Source organism: Solanum verrucosum, unplaced genomic scaffold (genome assembly GCF_900185275.1).
Source record: "Solanum verrucosum unplaced genomic scaffold, falcon-dt-bn FXZP01000040.1, whole genome shotgun sequence".
Classification (NCBI taxonomy): Eukaryota; Viridiplantae; Streptophyta; class Magnoliopsida; order Solanales; family Solanaceae; genus Solanum; species Solanum verrucosum.
In genome coordinates this window covers 1,120,432-1,142,133 of record NW_026020323.1, presented here as the reverse complement: position 1 = coordinate 1,142,133, position 21,702 = coordinate 1,120,432, and the positions used below count along the sequence as shown (strand labels likewise).

Here is a 21,702-nt window from a genome sequence, read left to right as displayed (position 1 = left end):
TATATCATGTATGGACATACCCAATGCAAGCATAATCTTAAGGTTTAAAGGTTGACTTGTCTTAACCAAACTATCTTGGAAATTGGGACTTAATGAAAATAAGGCTATTAATAGGATAATCATGTATGATGCTAGAATTACAATGATTATGCTTTAATCTGATCAATACGATTAGATAAAGTAAGTCTTAGCGACACAACATGCATTAGGCCATGCTTACCATTAAATCATACAGTTCACAGGCAAGATTCATCACCATCACTGGTAGAGTTGCATAAGAATAGGGCATATGTTTGGAAATAATTCCAACTCCAAGTAATATAGTCCCAAAGCAAGAATATTCTTAAGTGAATGAAACTTTTTTGCTATAAAAGTAAATCCCAGTATCATAGACAAGATGTTCACGCCCCAACAAATTTTACCTAGCACAAGCAAGCACCATTCTTCTTTTGATAGTGTCATGTTTCTGCATATTGCCACAACTATACTTCATAAACTTTATGATGTTTACACTTCATCTTTGCAACTCTCACAATGTACAAAAATCTAGAATCTTATTGTTTATAGGCATTTAACAACAAAATTCTTTAAGTTGTGCAAAATTTAATGATGTCACTTGGTTACAAAATGACACATTCTTTACATCTATAAAAGCTTCATATTGATTACATGACATTGTTGTAACGGAAATTTTTCATATCCATGAAGGGTCATCTATTTATGAGCTACTTTCAAAATAAAAATAAAAATTGTAATCTATGTATTATATAGATATAATTGCAGGTTACAAATGTAACGCAACTACAGTTTTGTGATTAGTTTCTCTATCTTCTTCTTTTTAAAAGAAGTATGACAAAAGTATTGGAGATTATTTCTTCATTTAGCTCACCTCATTCTTCCTTGTCACAATGTATCTAGAATAGGAAATTCTCAACAATTCATTGATATGAAATCTCACAAAATACAAACACACACTATCCATTTATTTTTCAAGAATGAGTGAATTTGTTATTGTTAAATATAAGACATGGAAAAATTGAATGTCAACTTAAAAGCATGAAAAAATATGGACAAATAAATTACTGGTAAAAGAGTAAGTGTACGCAACTCATTGATGTTCAATATGTACTCTTTTTCTGTATACTATAATACTAAAGCTCTACTATAGTACCAAGAATACTTTTAGATGCTCCACTTTCATGATACCTAGGCAAAACGTTCAAGTTTCATTACAATAAAAATATGATACTTAGTAATTATCTTCTAAAGATCTAATCACCCACCTTCTGATAAAAAGTATCCTATCATGTCATATATCATATGACCTAACTCTAGCTTGCACATTCATTTTCGTCAAGTCAACCACCATTAAATTCGACAATTTAATCATGACAACTTTAATGACTAAAGATCCAAAGTATGATGAAGACTAAAGTTTGAGGGAAGGCCAAGGAAATAGGGAAAAACTTGAAAAGGGATGCCGACACTGGCTCGTTGCTTATAAAATCAATTGATTTTAGTCCTGTAATTTGTGAAAAACTTGTTTTGCTTGTCATTTGAATTTTAGATCCATTGGAGCAGTTCAACCTGAAGGAAAATTATTGTCTATCAAAGTATATAAAGCAATAACTGACGTAATATTATTCTTGGGAGAAATCTAAATGGTTGGGGAGTTAGAAGATATGATTGAATATTCATAGCGTTGTCCAATTGCAGTGTCCAAGCCACCTTACACTAACCTAGACAATGAACCAATATAAGTATCTGGTAACTCTACTCACCAACTTTAAGCAAATAGGGGAAAAAATACCTATAGTGTTTTGATCTAGCTCCACTGGAATTTGGACCTTCCAAAAGCACTATGTTATTTAATTTTGCGACATATGAAAATAGCTTCTTATATTTTTAAGAAAGAATAAACGAAAACTTTTATTAACGAACACATACACATACCAAAAAGGAAAACAACAACTAAAACAGAGTATTGAAATATAAGAAGATAGATAACACTTTTTTTCAGAGATTGAAGTTCAATTCATCCCACAATGAACTAAATTCACATGAACTACAAAAGATCGAAGCGAGAGATACGAAGAAATAGCTCTACATATGCAATATTAGTCGATACAATACAAACACAAAAGAGGAAACAAAATTCAAACGAAACTCACCATAAATAATAGAACAGTCTGGTGCAACGATGGAGAAAAAATTAAGGTACACTCCGAAGTGAGGCACAAAATGATTGCAGAAGATGAATATTTAAGATTGAGATGTTCGACCAACTTAGCTTTTGAGTTGAACCTGCAATTACACATAGCACAAAGGAAAAGGATTATAATAGAAAGGGTAAAAGAAAAACTCAAAATTAGCTAATTCCAAAGCAAAAAGAAAATCTGGCCAAGCATTTAAAAGACAATTGAATTCCTCCTAAAGAAATCTTGTGTCAAAAGCAGGTACTTGGCTTCTTTAAACCTACCACTATGTTAAGTTGTTAATTCCATGGACTTAATAGGGGTGCTTATCAATCGGTTCGATCCATTTTGTGAATTACTGATTCGGTTTATCAGTTTGTAAACACCTTAATCCGATAACCAAACCAATAAGATATTCGTTATCCTGGTAATAACACAATCTAGCTAAGGAATATGTTTCCTCACCACTCCAAATAGTATGAAATCCTTCAAACATTCAAGTGAGCTCGTGAAGACGAACTATGATCTTTAAAGCACCCAAATAACAGTATTTCATGGCTAAGCCATAGAACAAAACAACTATTTGAGCGAAAAAACAGCTACATGTATACATGTCAAGGTAATCATTATTTGTGTCATAGCAAAACAAGAAATGACACGAACCTGGACTATTTCCTTCTTCTTGTGAACCTCTTATGTTCTTATGTTTTTTTCCCTTGGACACAATTTGAAATACTCCATAATGACTATATGGTTGTGGTATTACTTTTCAATAGCTAGACAATAAACTATCCCTCTAACGTGCACATCATATATCTTCTTCTTGATAAAAATATTAGGTCCCCAAAAATTTAGAGCTTAAGGCGTTTGTCTTAGAAAAAGAGAGATTAATTATAGCTTATATTTTTATGCATCCAACATTTTTTATTTTCTTGGTTCACCTAAAAGGATAAAAGATTATAATTAAAAGGATACAAGTTTTAATTTAGAAGTAACATGAAAAAATAAAACTTTATGATGGAAAAAAGAACAGAGGAAGCCCATTTACTATTAGTCAAGTATTAATGTAGAATCTTAATTGTTATTAAAGAAGTTAAATAAAAAAATAACCAGTCCAGCTATATTTCATGGGGTCTATTCGATTACGATAACAAAGTAATTTTACTGTGATGTCCTTGTTATTAGGTGTATGTGCTAATTGTTGTGGACGGAGAGGCATGGTAGTTTGGTAAGTGCACACAAGCTCTATGAAATATAATGTTGGTGGGATGTAGGCAACCTACCTTGACACAAGAATAAATGGTTGATCCCATGACTTGAACCGGTGACCATAAGTCAAACAGAGACAATTTTACTCTGTTGCTCTAACACTTGCCTTCTTTGTTGGAATAGTTTGAAGGAAAAAAGTTACCGACACCTAATATGTACACCAAACTACATTTTTTTTATCATGATTAGTAGTAGTAGAAGATAAGTAGAGAATCAGTATTAGTCAACAATAGTTACATGGTTCTCTCTCAGTAGCCAGCATGAAAGACACAAGAGGCTGATTTAAAAACAGTGGAGAAAACAAATTCAATAGACAAACAAAGTCTCTGTATGTTAGAAAATGGTGATAAGTTAGAGTGCTATATAGAAATATCATTGTCATTCTTCATTCATCATCAAAGGAGTATCTTTATTAGAATGTTGCACTAAGTTTAGATTTAAGAATCAAAGATAATCAATAGAGCCGCAATCTTAATTAACCCGTATATGTATCGACACTTCCCTCTAGAAAATAGGTCTATTATTCATTTCTTTAAGCAAACATCCTTCACTGTACTGTTCAGTCAGTCTCTAGTCTTTACATCAAACTCGAAGACAATCAGTAAGTTAGGTATATAGACATTTAGAGCCGATCAGTAAAAACTATCCATTGTTATTCAGGATACTCAAATTTTCAACATTAAAGCTAATTTTGAAATGAAAGCACGATTGTTAGAAAAGAGGCAAGAAAATCTGCCACTGCACTTGAACTTGTCTTGTAGAGTGTCCAAGCTACTACCAATCAAACACGTTTTCCTAGAAGAAAGTTCAAGATTCAAAGGGCATCTACACAGTGAGAAGAAGATAAAAAAAAGTAATTCAATGAAGGAAAATACCGACATGAATTTTGAGGTCTTCGTTGGATCCAAAAAAGAAAATGAATGTGGCAGAACATAGAGAGAGTTAAGGCAGAACAATTACTATAGCAGACTTGAACTTAACTCATAAAATTGAAAAATATGAAAGAACCAAGAGAAAAAATTAGGAGAAAAAACTAAATTGAATTTTCCGTGTGTAGAACTAACCACATCCCACAAACATGATCGGGGATCTAGATATGTAAACCATGGACAACGCCTCTTCCACTTGCGCCAAAATTTGAATATATATAAGAATACAACAATAATTTCTATGCCTTAATCTCAAACTCAGTTATGAAATTGTAAAATTTAATCTTTTTCAAGAGTAGATTAGGTCAAATAATGAAACAAAAGCTGACCTAAAAATGCATACCTAGCTGAAAAGATGAAGTTAATGAGCAGGCCTTGAATTCAAGTTTGGAGAAAAGAGACTTCTGAATACTTGTGAAGGAGCGGATGTCTCTCCATTATTGGTACAAAGATATGAAAGAATGGATTCTTCTGGTTGAGAAAAAGTTAATTATCTATTTTGTGTTTTAAGTAAGATGACGGATTTGCCATCTATTTTGTCTTTTCTTTGAGGTAAAATGACAAATTTACCCTTGGTCGTCCTCCTCATCACATTTCTATATAATATAATATAATAAGATAATAGAAATTATATTGTTTAATGTGATTGGTCCAAATTAAAACCCTTCTCAAATAAATAATAAAAATCATATTGTTAAAAAAAATATTTTTTTATAAAATCACTTATGATTCATATTTTGACCTAATACACTTGAAAATAATATTGAAAAATAAACTAATTTCATGATATCTTTCTATTGACTTATTTTAAATCAATCCCTAATTTGTTATAATGTAACCCAACTCATAAATGAGGATCCAACTAAAATCCATATTCACCCCAATTGACTGTCCATCTAAAATAATTATTACTTTTATTAATATAAAATTTTCTATTAATTATCCAAATGTCTTTTTTAATCTCTTATTCTTAATTAGGATATCCGGGACTCCAACTTAAAATGAATTCACATGTTTATATTATTCTATTTTGTATTATTGTTATGGTGGGATGACGATGGGATAAGAGAAATGATTATTTTTATTCTTTTATTTTAAATTTTGGGTACACACAAAAGAAAAATGCAATACTCGTACATATTTGCTTAATTAAGTCATCTTTTATTGAACTAATTATTTCTATATGAATTCATCGTTATTTTCCTCCTTTTTTTCTCTCTTGTTTGTCATAAATTGAAAAAAATAAAATTTAAAATGATGGACAAGAACCAAATAGAGAGAAAAAAATGAAAGAGATTCCAGTGAAGGGTTTTTTTTTTTTAGGGGGGAAGGGGAAGTGTAGAGAGTAGATGCCTAATTTTTTTTTTTAATTTACTATGAATTTCAAAATTAAGGGTCCATTTGGCCATGCGATATCGAATCATGATATGATATCATAATATGAAATGATGAGGTGAAATTGAAGTTTTGTTTGGATATGCGATATGAAATTTTTGTGTTGTATATTTTTTCATAAACATAAGAATGTCATAAGTGGTAAAGCTATTAAAATAGCCCAATTGTTTATTCATTCTTACGAAATAAACAAAAATTTATAAAATTTGCATAATAAATTATTACAAAGCTATTTGTTCTCCACTTAAGTAACTGTTTCATCTAACTTTAATTGATCAAACTTTAATTCAATAAAAAAAATCATGAATCGCAGTGTACTAGCTTTTAATATATTCTCCTACATAGTACGAACAATCTCCTCACATTGAACTTGCATTTCTCGATCATATGACCGAGAAGACGAACCAACATTGTTACTTTGAGTCATTTGTTGGTCAATATCATTCGCAACTATATTTTCATGTTTATAGACCATAAAAATTTCATCACTCCTTTGATATTCTCACAAATAATTATGTTACACTGCACAAACTATGACAATTTTCACTTGTGTGTCAATATCATAATGGATCATGTCTTGTTTCACTTGTGTGCAATTACACATTTTTAGTGCATTAATTTCATACTAAAATCAAACATATTGGAAGTAGTGATTATTTAACATACATCACCAATTTTGTCCTTTTTCATATTAAATTGCTTTAAACATTTTCATATGTAGCCGAAAGAGAAGTTTTTTTTTATTATGAAAAAAACAAAAAAGTATAACTCCTTCCGTTCTTATTTATATTCACCAAATCAATTCCTACTTTATCATTTATATTCATCAAATTTAAAGTAATAATAAATTTTATGTTGGTGAGAATAACGAATTTAAAAAAGTAATGATGCGATTATAAATTTTATTTACATATGAAATAAATGGTTAGTAAATATAAGTGTGAGGTTGATTTAACAAAATATAAATTTATGGATCAATTTTTGTACTTAAAAATCTCAAATCATGATATGGAATTCACATATCATGTTTTTTGTAGAATATGGAATTTCATCTTATGTTATGGAATCATGAGATGGAATCAACATGAAATCGCATGTACAAATGTTGATTCCATCTCACGATTTCATATCGTGATATAGTATCGCATGGCCAAACGCCTACTAAGTCCATCATGTGAGCTTATATATTAAGTAATTTCAAATTATTTTAACGGAAAAAAATGCCCTTAACTATGAGATTTGGTACAATATTGTCTTCCATCCACTTTATGAGTATGATCCGTTAGACATAAGAGTATTTTTGAGCCAAAAGGTTGACGTGGGTATTTGGAGGCCCAAAGATGAATGGAGGGTAGTTTTTTACCAATTCAAATAGTTGAGGGACATTTTAGGCCCTTCTCCGTTACTTATATCATAGATTTTCATGTATTAGTAATGCAAAAGATTTCAACATATACCGTAGATTGACAAATCATATAATTATCCCTCTATGCCATACTTGTTATTTCAAATGAGAGGAGTAACAAAAACACCCTTGAACTTGGTGCAAATTATTAGTTTCATCTCTGAACTATTGACAGTCTTAAAAACACTTATCTACTTGACTAAGTAGACTTACATACACCTCCGATCTGCCACATGACATAACAAGTGATCTCAAACTCTCGTAGGAGCATGAACTTTTAATAAAAAGTTGTGAAAGTGTTGAAAACACATTTAAATTTGGCGAGAATTTAGGGGTGTATTTCACTAATATTACAAGATCGGGAGTGTATTTATGTTTAGTTAGTCAAATAATGAATGTTTTTAAAATTGTCAATAATTCAATACCACTCTCTATTTCTAATACATCAAACCAAACAATATATAAGAAACAATGTCAACATAACTATTAAGTAGTACTACCAACATTACTGACGTAAGCATTACTAAAATTCAGAGAATTTTTACCATGTTAATTAACGATGGGGACATTTTTCATAATCATTAATTAATGTATTACAAAATACAAATGAAAGAGTCCAATAAAAAATATCCAATCTCACCTACTATGTCTATGATTAAATAAATACTAATTAATGTAGGGGGGAAAAACTCCAATGTCTTTTGTATTTATCGTAAAAAAAATAAAAATGGTGAAAGCATACAAAAAAGGTAGATGAGGAAATAACAATCCCAACTCTTTTGTACGTCACCATCAACACTAATTGCTGTAATAAAATCACAGAATATATTATTATTTTAAGAAATATCATGTGTAATACCTTTTTTTATTTTACTATATAATTGATATAATTTAGTGACGTATTACTGGACATATCTTGTTCACAAGTTAATAATTATTTTTTAAAAACCATATATAACAACCTGATTATTAGATGATTTTTAAAATATATTATTTAATAAGAAGGAAATTTGATTGGAGAATAAATAAATATTAAATAAATAGATATCAGTGATTTGATATTTTATAAAATAATATTGTAAGAAATTCGGAGCAAAAACAAAGGTATGTGTACCTTAAACTTGCAGCGGAATATACTGAATTTGCTACCAACTCAAAATAACCCTAAATTGACTTCGTCTCTCAAGAAAACTGAGTGCAACATCACAAATTGTCTTTCTTTGTGTGTTAATGTAAGATCAGTCACCTTTGGTTTTTCTTTTCCTGTCCTTTTTGGTTGATTGTTACATTCTTTTCAATCTGAGGTAAAGACCGATTTTAAAAGGAGAGATTAAGCCATTACTTAGTAACATTTTCTTGCTCTTTTCAAAATCTTCATTATCTTAATTTAATTCTCTTTTCAAAAGAAAAAAAATCGAATTGAATTAGATTAGACCGGACAGAACGAATTAGGTCAGGTTATCAAAATAAAATATCCATGACATTTTTATGAGTTTGTCAATATATAACCTCTTTAGTATAAATAGTTATAGATTTGTACAACTTACAAGCTCAAATTTCGATTGACGTAACTTTCTCGTTTATAGGTATCTTCTTAGAGTAGCCTATTGAATTGAAAGATTTGGCTACAGTTTTGTAATATTCACTTGGAGATTAACAATTCCTTTAGTTATTTTAAAAATTATATTTATTAAATTTTAATTTCATTTATAATTTCATGTGATAAGAATTTGTGCTAATTAGATATGGTAATTTAAGCTTAATTTTAGATAAAATTAAGAAAAAATATTTAGTTCATCAAAATTGTTATGATTCAAGACTATATTCCCTAGACGTGATATGGGAAACAATACAAATTTCATGTAACACCTTGGACTTCGAGAAAAACTAAGAAAGGAAGATAGTGATGAGGCAAATTATGTTGTTCTAGTCATGCACCAATAAGTTATTAATGAGGAGTTTTCCCTTATGGGTAGACTAAGAAGTGATGAGTTTGTGTAGATTTCATGATAGAAGGTAGAGTAAAATTACTAGTATAGATGAGTTAGAGTATACTTTAACCAGGAGGGAGTTTATGTCGATGTGTCATCGTGTTAGTGAAGACCAAGTAAAGTGTTGAATAAAATAGCAGAGTACGTAGTCATAAGGTGATAGATCTAACCTAGGCTTATGATTTTTAAGGGAGAGTCCATGATATTCAAAGGGTTATAGAACTAATTAGGAAATGTTGTATAGTGAATGGGTAAATAGTACTTAAGTTGTGAAATGGAATGTGACAGTAATCAGTAAATAGGTAGACTGAGAGATAAAGATTGCCTACTTGTCATGAGATCTTAGTGGACGAGTATTTCTTAATTTTTTCTAGTATTCATAAGTTAGTATAATATGTGAGATATTATATTGATAATTGTGTTTAATACTAGACACGAAGCTTAAATTTGAGATGAGTGTCGTGAAAAAAAGGATGGCAACATGAGGGTGATGATGTTAGTTTTGAGATCTGAAGATGTTAGTTGCAATGCATGTGAATGGTTCAAGTGTGATGTTATTACACTTAGATGAGAAAAATGAAGTATGCATGGCTAAGTCATTATATTAGCAAGAACATTAAGGTGATACCGTATGTAGCCAGACGAGGTTCCAATTAAGTTTATGATTTTTCATGTGTGCCTAGATAATATATTTAAGCTATCAATATGGAATAGGCTAATGTAAGCATTATTTTTCCTTAAGATTTAGATGAAGTGACCTTATAAGCCAATGAGAAGAGGTTAAGAGAAGAATTTTAGTACCCGCATATGGATAGTTCAGTAGCGATGAGATAAGCCTTTCCTGAGTAATAGAGTAAAGCGAATGTAAACCAGTTTAGAGATGATGGAATAGATCCATTGATTTAAACTGTCAGTTTCAAACCTAAGGAGGAGATGATAAGATGAGAAACCAAGTCAAGTGTTGAGAATCAGATAGTAGTAATGTGTTCAGGAAGAGTTAAAGTGGTATATCGATCCATTCATATTGTAGTGCATTCTTCAAAGTCAGTTGTTACAACATCATGTTGATGTTTCTTATATCATAATTGTGTTCATGACTTATGCACATACACTTCAAAAAGATTCACATCTATGCTCAGTTTCCAGAATGAGGGGTAAAGACTTTAGCCCATTGATCTCAATCTTACTCCATAAAATTATGATTATCAAACTCATGATATGAACCTATTCATATAGGCATTCATGTCTCATAGTATGATTAGTCTCGCAAATTCAATTCATGATTTGATCTCAATGGCTAGCAACATATATAGTTATGTCATGCATATTCTTATATCCGAGTCTTGTCATATGTATATGGTCTTCTATCATGTATCTTAATATTATCATATATATTCAGAAACGGATCTAGGATTCGGAGGTCGTGGGTGCCACATCGTTCAAGATAAAAGAATCGGTCACTTTAATTTTGGATTACAAATTCGGGTTATTAATCTTTTTCGATTTTTATAAACAAATCGATAAAACATGCATGTTAGTAATATTTTCTTTTTGATATTCCGAGATTAGAGATAACTAAATAATTCAATTTTTATTTCCTTTTTGGAATTAGATAATTATTCCCTGAAACATTGAGGGAAAAAAATTTCACATTAAAATTTGAGCTTGTATAAACCATCTAATAGTATTAACTTAATATATCCATATTTCATTGAATTTATGTGTTTTTGGACATATATAGTAGGGAAAGAATAAAAATGTAATTTCAGTCTAGTCATCTTACTTAGCAAAAACGTCGATGAAGATCGAAAGAACCTTTAAATTAAAAAAAAAAACTCTAATAATAATATTCATCATTTTTAAAACTTAATTTTTTTAAAAACTACTACTTAAATATATTCTTAATAATATTTATTTGACGTTCATAATTCAATACTCATTAATTGATAAAGAATAAACAAGTAACACTCATATCAGGAGATTAATAATTAGTGAAAGAGAAAGTAAAAAAAAAACTAAAAATTAATTATGAAAAGGAGTCAATTTGAATTAATAAAGAATAGTAAATAAATAAACATGAATGGAAGAAAACAAAATTAAAGGCCTTTACACATTAATGAAAAAGACAAAAAAGAAAGGAAAAGAAAAGAATAAAAGCCTCACGAGCAAGCCAAAAATAGGTGCTAGCAGCGAGGTTCAAACCCACGTTAGGTGTGTGGCAAGCTCTCTCCTTTGCCGATTGAACTATTCAGCGTTACAATTAGTTGGTGGCAAAGTTAATATATATTGAATTATTATACATATATATATATAAAAAGTTTTTTCCAAGATCACTGGGTGTTGTGGCACCCCCACCTGTCCACATAGATTCACCCATGTATATATTTGTTGTGTTATTACAATGTATCTAACTATTTTCATATTTATCTAAGATACATGTTTTTGGATATAATGTATGAAATTGATACTCGATACATCAAATTATACATACAAAGATACATGAAATAATATTAGATCATATAAAATAGATACATGAAATTAATATTAGATCATATAAACATATACATAAAATTAATATTAGATCATATAAATAAATACATGAAATTAATACTAGATACTTCTATGATACATATGAATGTACTTGCATGATACCCATGTATCTAAGTGTTTAGTTAGTTGGATACATTATATGTTGATAATAGATACATCAAATTAATGAATTTATTATTTTAAGTGTAATAAAATGAAACTAATCAAATTACATGACAAAAATATACATAAAAATATAGATACATCAATTTAATGAATTTATTATTTTAAGTGTAATAAAATGAAACTAATCAAATTACATTACAAAGAGATACATGTTTTTGTCTTTTATTAATAATATAATAAAATGAAATTAATTGAACATAGATATAATCCTTGATTTTTGCCTTAAATTAAGGAATTTAATCAATTAAAATTTTTAGAATTAATTGTCCATGTATTTTGAAAAGCCTCAATAACTCATCTAATTAAGGAAATCAGTTACAACCAATTAATTTAAAGAAATAAAATATGTATCTCGATTTTAAAATTCGTCAGATACATGTATCTCACGAATTCAGACTCATGTATCCTAAGTACGAAATATGATAGATGAAGTAATATTTGAAACTATCAAAAATCTTAGTAATTAGGACCTATCCAGTGGGATTTATGTAGTTTGTCCTATGAATTACTCCTTTAAAGTTGTTAGTGCTCAATGTATCTTTGCATAAAATACTTTAGTAGGATTATTTGTTTACTGATACTCTCTTGAGTTAGATCTTTTTTTTTTAATCAGTTCACTCTTGTTGTATTTATCTCAAGTTGGATTATGTATTAACCCATTTTTTTCTTTACTTCGTTTGAATGAGAAAAACTCCATTTGAGTCCATTGTGGGCTCTTTTTTCCCCTTGCATCTTTGAAGGGGGCTTTGAAGGCCCAATTCTTTTCCTCTCTCGAGTCATACTTAAATTTGACTCCCAATAGACTATTATGTGAAGCAAAGGAAGCTGATGAACAGGTTGAAGGCACCAAATACAGGCAGGAAATTGAAATTACAGGCCTCGAAAAGTCCAAAATGGATTGTATACATGTTGTATACAGGTGTCTATACAGATATACAAGTCTAAATAAGGAAATACAGGTGTTTAGAAGCTGGATTAGACTGTATATACTTGGTATACATTCTGATGTACAGGAAAAAGGGCTAAATATAGCCTATATACTGTGGTATACACAGGCTTTCAAAGGCAAAAATGGGCCCAAGCCCAAAGTAATTCCAGCAGGTCCAGGCGAAAAAATGGGTCAAAAAGCCCAAAAATATGTTCAGCAGCTCGTTGTGATTTAAATGGGTCAAAGCCCATTATTTTGACAAATTTTTAGGCTTAGGACAGGTTGGGCCCAAAGCCCAAATTTGAGTGTATTCTCTCATCTTTATTTGTTTATTGTATTAACTAACCTTTATTTTGATTTGATTTAATTTAATTAAATTTCCAAGAGAAGGTCTTTTTTCCTTTTTATGTTTGATTTTATTTGTTTATTTGTTTACTTAGTTATTTATCAATATAAATAATTATTTCCTCAGAAAAATTATTTCAAGCTTGTTCTTTTCAAATAATATTTTGAAATATCATTTTATTTATTTATAACTTAATATATTTCAAAGTTAGTCAAATCTTAGCCAAGTCGTAGGTCAATCGTGCGTTAGCGTACATTTTGAATGCTTAAACCCTTCTCGGAGTGTAAATTTGAACCCCCAACCCCCTTATTTCAATTGATTTTATTCTGTTTAAATTTTTTGAAAATTTTAAAGTTCTCTTGATTTTTCTTTAAAATTAAGTGGTGACTCTTATATATATAAAATTATTTTTTCATTAAAAATTAAGTTAAATCAATTTTTTATATATAAAATACGTCTCTTATATTTCTTTTTTAAACATTGAAAACATAAATGTAATATTAAATTATGAAGTTGAATCAAGGAGTGCAATTGCAAGATTTTAATAGAATATCTTGTAGCTTATTGTGATATGGTAATTCACTAATTTCGAATCAATATCATAATTGAAAGTCTTAAACAATAAATTTGTGGTCCTTACTCCTTATTATGCCTAATTTAATTAATTAATTTTTAATAAAGAAAAAAATGTGTGATAAATTAAGAAGAAGTATTTTTTATTTACTGGTGTTCTAAAAAAAATATAAAAGGATTTTTATCTATTGAAGAAAAGGTTTAATGGTGAAACGTTTCTCTTAAAAGACAAAAATATTTTCAGTCATAATTTGACCTTGAAGATAGAAATGTTTATGTTTTAATGGAGGACTATTTGCTCAAATTTTTTGATTTTTTTTCAATTGAAAATCATGTATAAAAAAGGATTGGTTTTCCTTTAGATAAGATACACCTTTTCAGAGAACAAAATATTCACTTGACGATATAAGTGTTGATTAATCAGGAAGTAGTAAGAAGGTTGGAGTCCTGGATCTATGTGTTTTAAGCAATTAGTACAAAAGCTTCAACAAGTTAGTGTTGTTCTATAAATGTTCACATTATGTTGTTTAGTTGTAATATAAATTGTGATCTTGAATACTGCTTTCGATGTGCATATTCTAACAAATATGACCATTCATTACCAACTTCTTATATTATGGCATTTGATTATGAAACTTTTTTTATTCTTTTTTTGAGTTGAATTTTGAAAATATGTTTAAAGGTAAAATTTCAAAATTCAACTTGATTTTTTTAAAAAAAATTAATAAAAAAATGTCTTCATATTCTTTTTACTTCAAATTACTCATTAAAAAAAAAAATAACTCCAATTTATATTTATGGTCAAATATAACTTCAATTTTCAAATGTATTATTTGCACTTCAAAAATAAAAATACTTTTTTTAAATTTCACAATAAAATAAAAATGTGATCAAACATCTACTTAATTAACATAATATATCAAATTATAGATGGTTTGACACATAAAGATTTATTCGAAATAATTTCTAAATATTGTTCAAAATTACGTTGGATATAACAAAAAAAATAAACTTATACTACTTAATTAGACATCATAGCTACAATTTGGATGAATTACCACTCGTGATTAACATTAACTACTAATTACGTGAGTTGGGTTCAAGTTTGTATAATTAGTTATAATTCGTCATGTTTGTCCAATTCCAACTAACAATTCTTTGTTTGATTTATATTTGTATACGATGGTTTGTATTTGTATATGATAGTGATTTCCTTTGATTTTTCAATTTTATCACCAGATACATTCAATCTTTTTGTATAACTTTTTAAAGTTTGTATAAATATGTAGTTTTCGAATTTTGTATAATATAATTTGTATAATATAATTTTATAACTTTTTAAAGTTCAGATGTTTATGTTTGCCTAAATTTATTATATCGAGTTTTATCATATTTGTATAATTCCGAAATTTGTATTATTCAATTATATAAATACACACAAATTATACAAACGTACCCGCAAATTATACAACTTATTGCCCTCTCTCACTCGCCTCTCTCCTCCCTCTCTCATTTTCACTCGCCTCTCTCCTCTCCTAAGAATTATAATTAACAAATTATAGCTATAAAGCCTAATTAAATTATAAGCGGTCGTTAGTAGCCAGGTTTGTGCAAGTAAAAGTCAGAGTTTGATAAAGAAAGAAGCTTCCATAGCTAAGCCCACACACGCTTCCGTTTCCCTTTGGCTGTTGTTTGTTTACCCAAACATTCAATCTCTTCAAACAATATGACGTTTACTCTTTTATTTCAACAACTGCTTCTTCTTTTTATTCTCCAAACAAAAATCTTTCCCCTTTTCGCTATCTTCCATTTACAGGTATCTCTCTTTTCTTTTCTTGATTTTGGATCTTTTAATGTTCTTTTCTTGATTTTTTTATATGGGTATATTGAGTAAAGTAATGGGTGTCTTTTATTTTGCGTATATATGCTGACAATTATCTGATTCGAACCTTACAAACTTTTAAAGATTCTATTTTTAAGGGTTTATTTGGTTGGATGATGTTTATTAATAGGAATTTTTCTGTTTGTTAGAAGTTGTTTGATATAATATGAATGAATACTATGGGAATTCAAGAGCAAGTTCGAGTTCTGCATCTAGTTTGAATAGCAATTCACAGCAGGGTACTGAGGATGATCATGCCATTGCTACTATTTTAGCTGAAGAAGAAGAAAATGCTAGAAAGTATGGTGGCAAGCTTGGGAAGAGACTTTCTCATTTGGATTCAATACCGGTATGATTATATTTTTGTTTTAGTACTAGAAAGCAAGTAATTTCACTGAGGTTTTCTGATTTGATGATCATGGAGTCACTATCTTGCCATATAGAGGGTTTATGTAGAGATTTGTTTGTAACTTCTGAATGCGAATCTAGGATTTTTAGAACATGGGCGGAAGGTAAAAATTTATTAAGTGGAAATTGATCCTAAATCTGACCAAGTGTACCATTTAGCCTTCTTGTAGCATGGGTGACAACAGATAATATTATAGTATCAATTTTAGAAAAGACATACATAAAATACCTAGTTTTATGGATAGACCACGGGTTCACCTGCCCCATATTTTAGCTATACATTCGTCCCTGATAACTTCTACTGTCTGCTATGATCTATAGAAGATATCAAATCCTGGGAAACTTTTTACCTTTTTATGAACAAGCATATAAATTTACATTTGTTTCTTCGTTTCTGCAAACTCTAGCAAAAGTATATTTGAATGAATATGTGTATGTGTCCTTAGTTTACATTGCAGTATACTACTTCATGAGCTTTATCCCATGGAAACCTGCCCTGTACTATCTCTGCATTCTATTTACAGTCTTACTTTCCTGGCAGCACACTCCACGGGTAATTGGGGAGATACCTGACCCAAATGATGCCACGCTAGACCACGGAAGACTCTCCAGCAGGTTATTTATCACTATACTGATCATGCCACAATTGTTCAGCTTCAGGCCTTTGGTTGACTTACTTTTGTGAATCCAACACATATCAGTTTTGATCCTTAACTCTATTTCATTTCCTCTATATAGATATAAATTACTGGATTACTTAATATCCTGCTCTAACAATAATTGTCTCGTGATCAACGTCTTCTTATTTTATTTCTATTGTAAAAACATGTTCTTTGTAACAAAGATAGCTGCAACTATCTTTCAGGGTAGATAAGGGAGTTGGTTCACATTACAATTCCATCCACTCATCTGTAAGGTCTTTCTGGAAAGATGAATAAAATAGGCAGTTGGTAGCAAGATAAAAAAAACTGTAAAACCAAAGCTAGGATGGAGCCATTTTTGTGCTTTCCTATCAAAAGGAAAATAGAAATTAGAAATATACTATAAGAAAACTAATCACTAAAAGCTTAAAACTGTATCTTTCTATCAAAATCACGCTAAATTAGTTTATGAACTTGATTGACATGATTTTTTACGTCATATATTTCACACAATTATACTATTTCAATTATTTGTCCAGATTATCACTTTTGTGCTCATAAGTTCTTTTTTCACTCTACAGATATGTGAGTCTGTGTGTGTAACATATTTATATATATACTGTCCCTTCATTAGAACCTTTAAACATAGCTGAACCCACACTTTAATTGCACTTTGCACTTAAAAGGTGACAACTTGTTGATGCTTTTCTACAGTTTTCCCTTTTGACAACTCTGATCCTATGTTTATCTTTGATTCAGGTTGGCGACATATGGTCTATTTGAAATGCAAATAGAAGGGGATGGGAATTGCCAGGTTGGTCTCTTTTGACTGGTCGACAAGCTTTCGTTGCACTTCAGACCTGCATGCTACTTATTAATTTACAGGCAATTTGAACCTGGTTTGTGACTGTCTACTTGCTTATTGTAGTTTCGAGCCCTTTCAGATCAGTTGTATCATAATCCAGAGTATCATAAGCATGTAAGGAAGGAGGTTGTTAAACAGGTATAGTTGCATGTTTCTAATATTTTCTTCTCATCATTGGGAAACAGGATATGTGAAGAGTTGAAAATTACATAATGCTTATGTTTGAGGATTGTGTGCACCTAAGATTGCCACATTCTGTACCTGGTACTATTAAATCCAAACAACTATCGATTGGATAATTTGCCTGAGGACTTACAGACTGTTAACTAAAGTAGGCCAAGAAAAAGGATTGACCTTTTTATTCTTTTGGGAAAAGAGTAGGCTAAGAACAACTATTGTAATATCATAGATTCAGAGTGTGACATTTCTGGTCAAACTTTCATTTTGCTCCTCCGGGTGACTTGTGCATAATAACAAAGAAACATTTTCTCGGTTTTTATCTGAGACTCATCAGCTCAATTGCTTGACCTAATTTCTGGATCTAGTAACATTAATACAATCCTCTACTTGCTTGAGTTTGACGCTATATCTATATCTAGTTTTGCCCTACATGTTTCTTATCCTAGTTGTCAATTCATTTCAGCTAAAGCAGTTTAGAAAGTTATATGAAGGTTATGTACCCATGAAATACAAAAGGTACTTGAAGAAGATGAAGAGGTAAGCTGTCTGGTCAATTTTCTGTGCTTATAGCAAGAAATCTCAATATAACCAACATATTCTCATTCTAACCAGGTTGGGAGAATGGGGAGATCATGTCACTCTACAAGCAGCTGCTGATAGAGTAAGTTGAAAGTTTCTCTTTTGTGTCTTAACAGGCATTGGAGGCATATATATGGTATCCTTATGAGTATGTAATACAGCATTTGAACTAAGATTCAATGGCACTGTTGAGGTAGCACAGAAGAAAAATGAGGATGTACTTATGCAATATTATGACACATTGTGATTTGGAACATTGCATACAAGATAAAGCCAACAAATTATACTGTCAGTAAAGAAGTATTGCCTGGAGCCCTGGACAGAAAAATTGATGCATTGAAAATCTGAGTTTGTTAAATAAGAAAAAAGCAATGAAGTAACCTTGTTAGTAGCATCCTATCCGTGCATAATATACATAGTGGAAAAGTTTCCTGTGGAAAAGTTAAAAGATTTTAGGAAGTGAAATTTACGTTGGTGTTGGTATATAATATGGTAGCATCAAAAGTTATGAGTGTAGACCAATTCTGAAAGCTTCACCATGGTTGAACTGTTAACCTTTACCATTTGGCTTTCATGAAAGTTCTTTTTGTTAAGAGAAAAAACTAGTGAATTAAGAAGGTCCTACTTAGAACTCTTTGACTATGAGTTGTGGAGTTTTATTCTTGACCGAAACTGTCACAGCAAATAACCTGATCATCTCAACATGAACGTTTCTAGTAGTACCTCTCACTTCCTTGCAACACGGGCACCATCTCATTTGTTTAACCTGATCTTCTTTTTATGTGGTATACCTGTGCTGCATGTATGTTACTGAAAAGCAAGTGTAGGTTTTAGAGCAGAAGTGGGGAAGAGTTAAATTTGGCCTGTCACATCTTGTCAATTTACATTAGACTTTAGAAGGCATACAATTGTTTAAGACATCAAATAGGTCTTTGAAAGATAATCTGTATCACAAAGTGAGTTTGGATTGGGATCCCCTTGTGTTTTATTAACTTCAAGAAGTAAAGCCATATTTGTTCCAAAAGGCAACAGCAATTTTATGGAAATCAGAAAATGAGTACAAAACCAGCAATTCTGGCTCATTTATTGTGTTATTGTGTCACTGAAACTAAAGAAGATGAGATTTAGTACTTGTTAATATTTAGCGAAAAGTATAAAGAAGAGAAACTGTTTAAAGAAATAATATCTTCTGCCTCTTTTTTCTTACTGGTGAAGGGGAAGAATTCAAATAAATTAGATCCACTGTTACCGATTGAAGTTCAATATAGCATCAGACATGAAAGCAACTTAAAAGCATGAAAGCAAGTTAATAAGCCTTTCATCCATACGTTTTTATCTGCATTTCTTTTCTTTTCTTCCTGTTGTTAGGTGATTGATGTTGCTGTCTTCTAATTCTATGTAATTTCTTGGATTTTATTTGCAGTTTGGGGTGAAAATATGTTTGGTGACCTCTTTCCGGGACAATGGCTACATTGATATCCTTCCCAAGGACATACAACCTTCTAGGGGTATGTACATCCTTTCTGTTACCTAATGATCATGGTCCAATCAATACTTGTGACAATTATTTCATTAATTCTTAAATTTCCTGCTTAAATTATTAAAACTCAAAAATACAAAAAAGAGACCTGAAAATTACTAAACAATACTAAGATCATGAGTTGTGATATCAAATCCACAATTTAAATAAAATAGTACTTGCTGTTTTTACTTGGGACAAGTATCATCCCAAATTGAAATGTTACTAAGTAACTGTTAAGTACTAAATTAGAGCAACTTCCAGAAGTCGAGGATCACATGAGACACAATTTGATAATGCAAGCACTGGTTAAGCTTTATTTGTTACGAACTGTAAACTTGATCCTATGCGGAAAAAAGTAACATCAGTGGGTCGCTCCTGTTTTATTGTTTTCGTTTTGATGATATGCTGAATTGTTTCCCCAAGATATTGAATCATTTTTTTTAATTAAGTCCTACCGACTCTATTTGTATAGACAAACACATAGGTTCACAGTTATCTTAGGAAAGACTAAGTTAAACCTGATAAGATTAACCTTGTCTGACACCCAACAGTGTGGTCTAGTGGTTCAGAGATAGTGAAGACAAAAACATTAGGTGAGTTTTTATTTTTTATTTTTGAAATTCGTAAGGTGAATTTTTCGGTGGATAGAGTTACTTATATCTATGCTAGTGGGAGGTAGCAGGTACCCCAAGAAATTAGTCAAGGTGCGCTCAAGCTAGCTTGGATACCACTGTCATCAACAAAGTAACCTTGTCTTGATAAGTAAATAAATTCCAAATCACTAGATAGTAGATGTATCGTGTTGTGCTGATGAACAATGTTGTCTTGATCTAGAAATTTATCAATTTGTATAGGCCGTCAACATGTTTAATCTCCTGAAGGTACAACACTTTTGACTTGTTGTTGTCGATTTTCAGAACTGTGGCTGAGTTTCTGGAGTGAAGTTCACTACAATTCGTTATACGAAATTGGAGGTAAGTGCATTATTGTTTTTGCTGTTGCGCAGTAGTTGAGAAATTTGGGTCAGCCATACTGACAACACATTTACTTGTTACTTTCAGAAGCTCCAGTTAGAGTTCCCAGAAAGAAGCATTGGCTTTTTTTCTAAGCCCATTCACCAGCAAAAATACTGCATACTGTAAATTGATGACTACAGAGCATGGCATGCACATAACAAAATCATACGTATAATATTGTTTATACTGCTCAGTTTGTAGAAGGAAGACATGATTTGATTTTACCCGATTTCGAAATAAATTAAAGTATTCTTTTGGATCTCCTGGGGTACGATTCAAGGCGTGCTAAACTCTGAATGTCACATGTCACCTTTTAATACGTTGGGACGTCAAAATCGGATTTTGACCCATACAATAATAGAGGTAGAAATGATTTGTATTTACTTGATGAGCAGTGCTTTAAGAAACTTCAACCAAAGGAAATTGAAGAAGAAAATAATGCTTTAAGAATTTTGGTAGGGAAGCAAACGGAGAAAAAGTAATTTTCTTGGAAAAAAATTCAGGTGTTAAATGTTGATGACTCTTGCGTGAGTTTAACATTTAAAGGGTACTTTTGTCAATATATTAATTCTTATAGGAAAGAAATAAAAATAAAAAAGATAAAACGGAATTTTAATACTAGTCATGATATAAAAGATTGCAATGTAAAATTAAAACTCAAATATGGTAAGAAAATTAGGGCCAAATAAGTGGCCAAATTTTGTAAAGAGCGTCCCATTTAGAGCATGTTTGGCATGGCTGTTGCCTGTTGGAGGCCAAATTTTTTATTTGTTTTATTAGAAAAAAAATACTTTTTTTGAGGAATTGAGTGTCTGACAAATCCTTAAAACTGCTTTTAAAAGGAAGCAAAAACAATTTTTCTG

At 30.5% G+C, this 21,702-nt stretch overlaps 1 protein-coding gene across 2 annotated transcripts in view; it reads left to right on the top strand.

The window, feature by feature from the left end:
• The window catches only part of LOC125835507 (OVARIAN TUMOR DOMAIN-containing deubiquitinating enzyme 11-like), a 233,184-nt gene extending 212,133 nt beyond the window's left edge, over positions 1-21,051 (top strand). The window contains exons 2-11 of one of the 2 annotated variants that reach the window (XM_049514638.1): positions 15,540-15,562; positions 15,781-15,977; positions 16,578-16,651; positions 17,437-17,491; positions 17,606-17,680; positions 18,186-18,259; positions 18,335-18,383; positions 19,725-19,809; positions 20,741-20,797; positions 20,885-21,051. In XM_049514638.1, coding sequence (XP_049370595.1) covers positions 15,795-15,977; positions 16,578-16,651; positions 17,437-17,491; positions 17,606-17,680; positions 18,186-18,259; positions 18,335-18,383; positions 19,725-19,809; positions 20,741-20,797; positions 20,885-20,931 — 699 coding nt within the window. In that variant the 5' untranslated portion in view covers positions 15,540-15,562; positions 15,781-15,794 and the 3' untranslated portion in view covers positions 20,932-21,051. Of the gene's footprint in view, positions 1-15,534; positions 15,563-15,777; positions 15,978-16,577; positions 16,652-17,436; positions 17,492-17,605; positions 17,681-18,185; positions 18,260-18,334; positions 18,384-19,724; positions 19,810-20,740; positions 20,798-20,884 lie in introns of those variants that run through there. The other variant, XM_049514639.1, reaches the window with a different exon arrangement.
• The last annotated feature ends 651 nt before the right edge of the window (positions 21,052-21,702 follow it).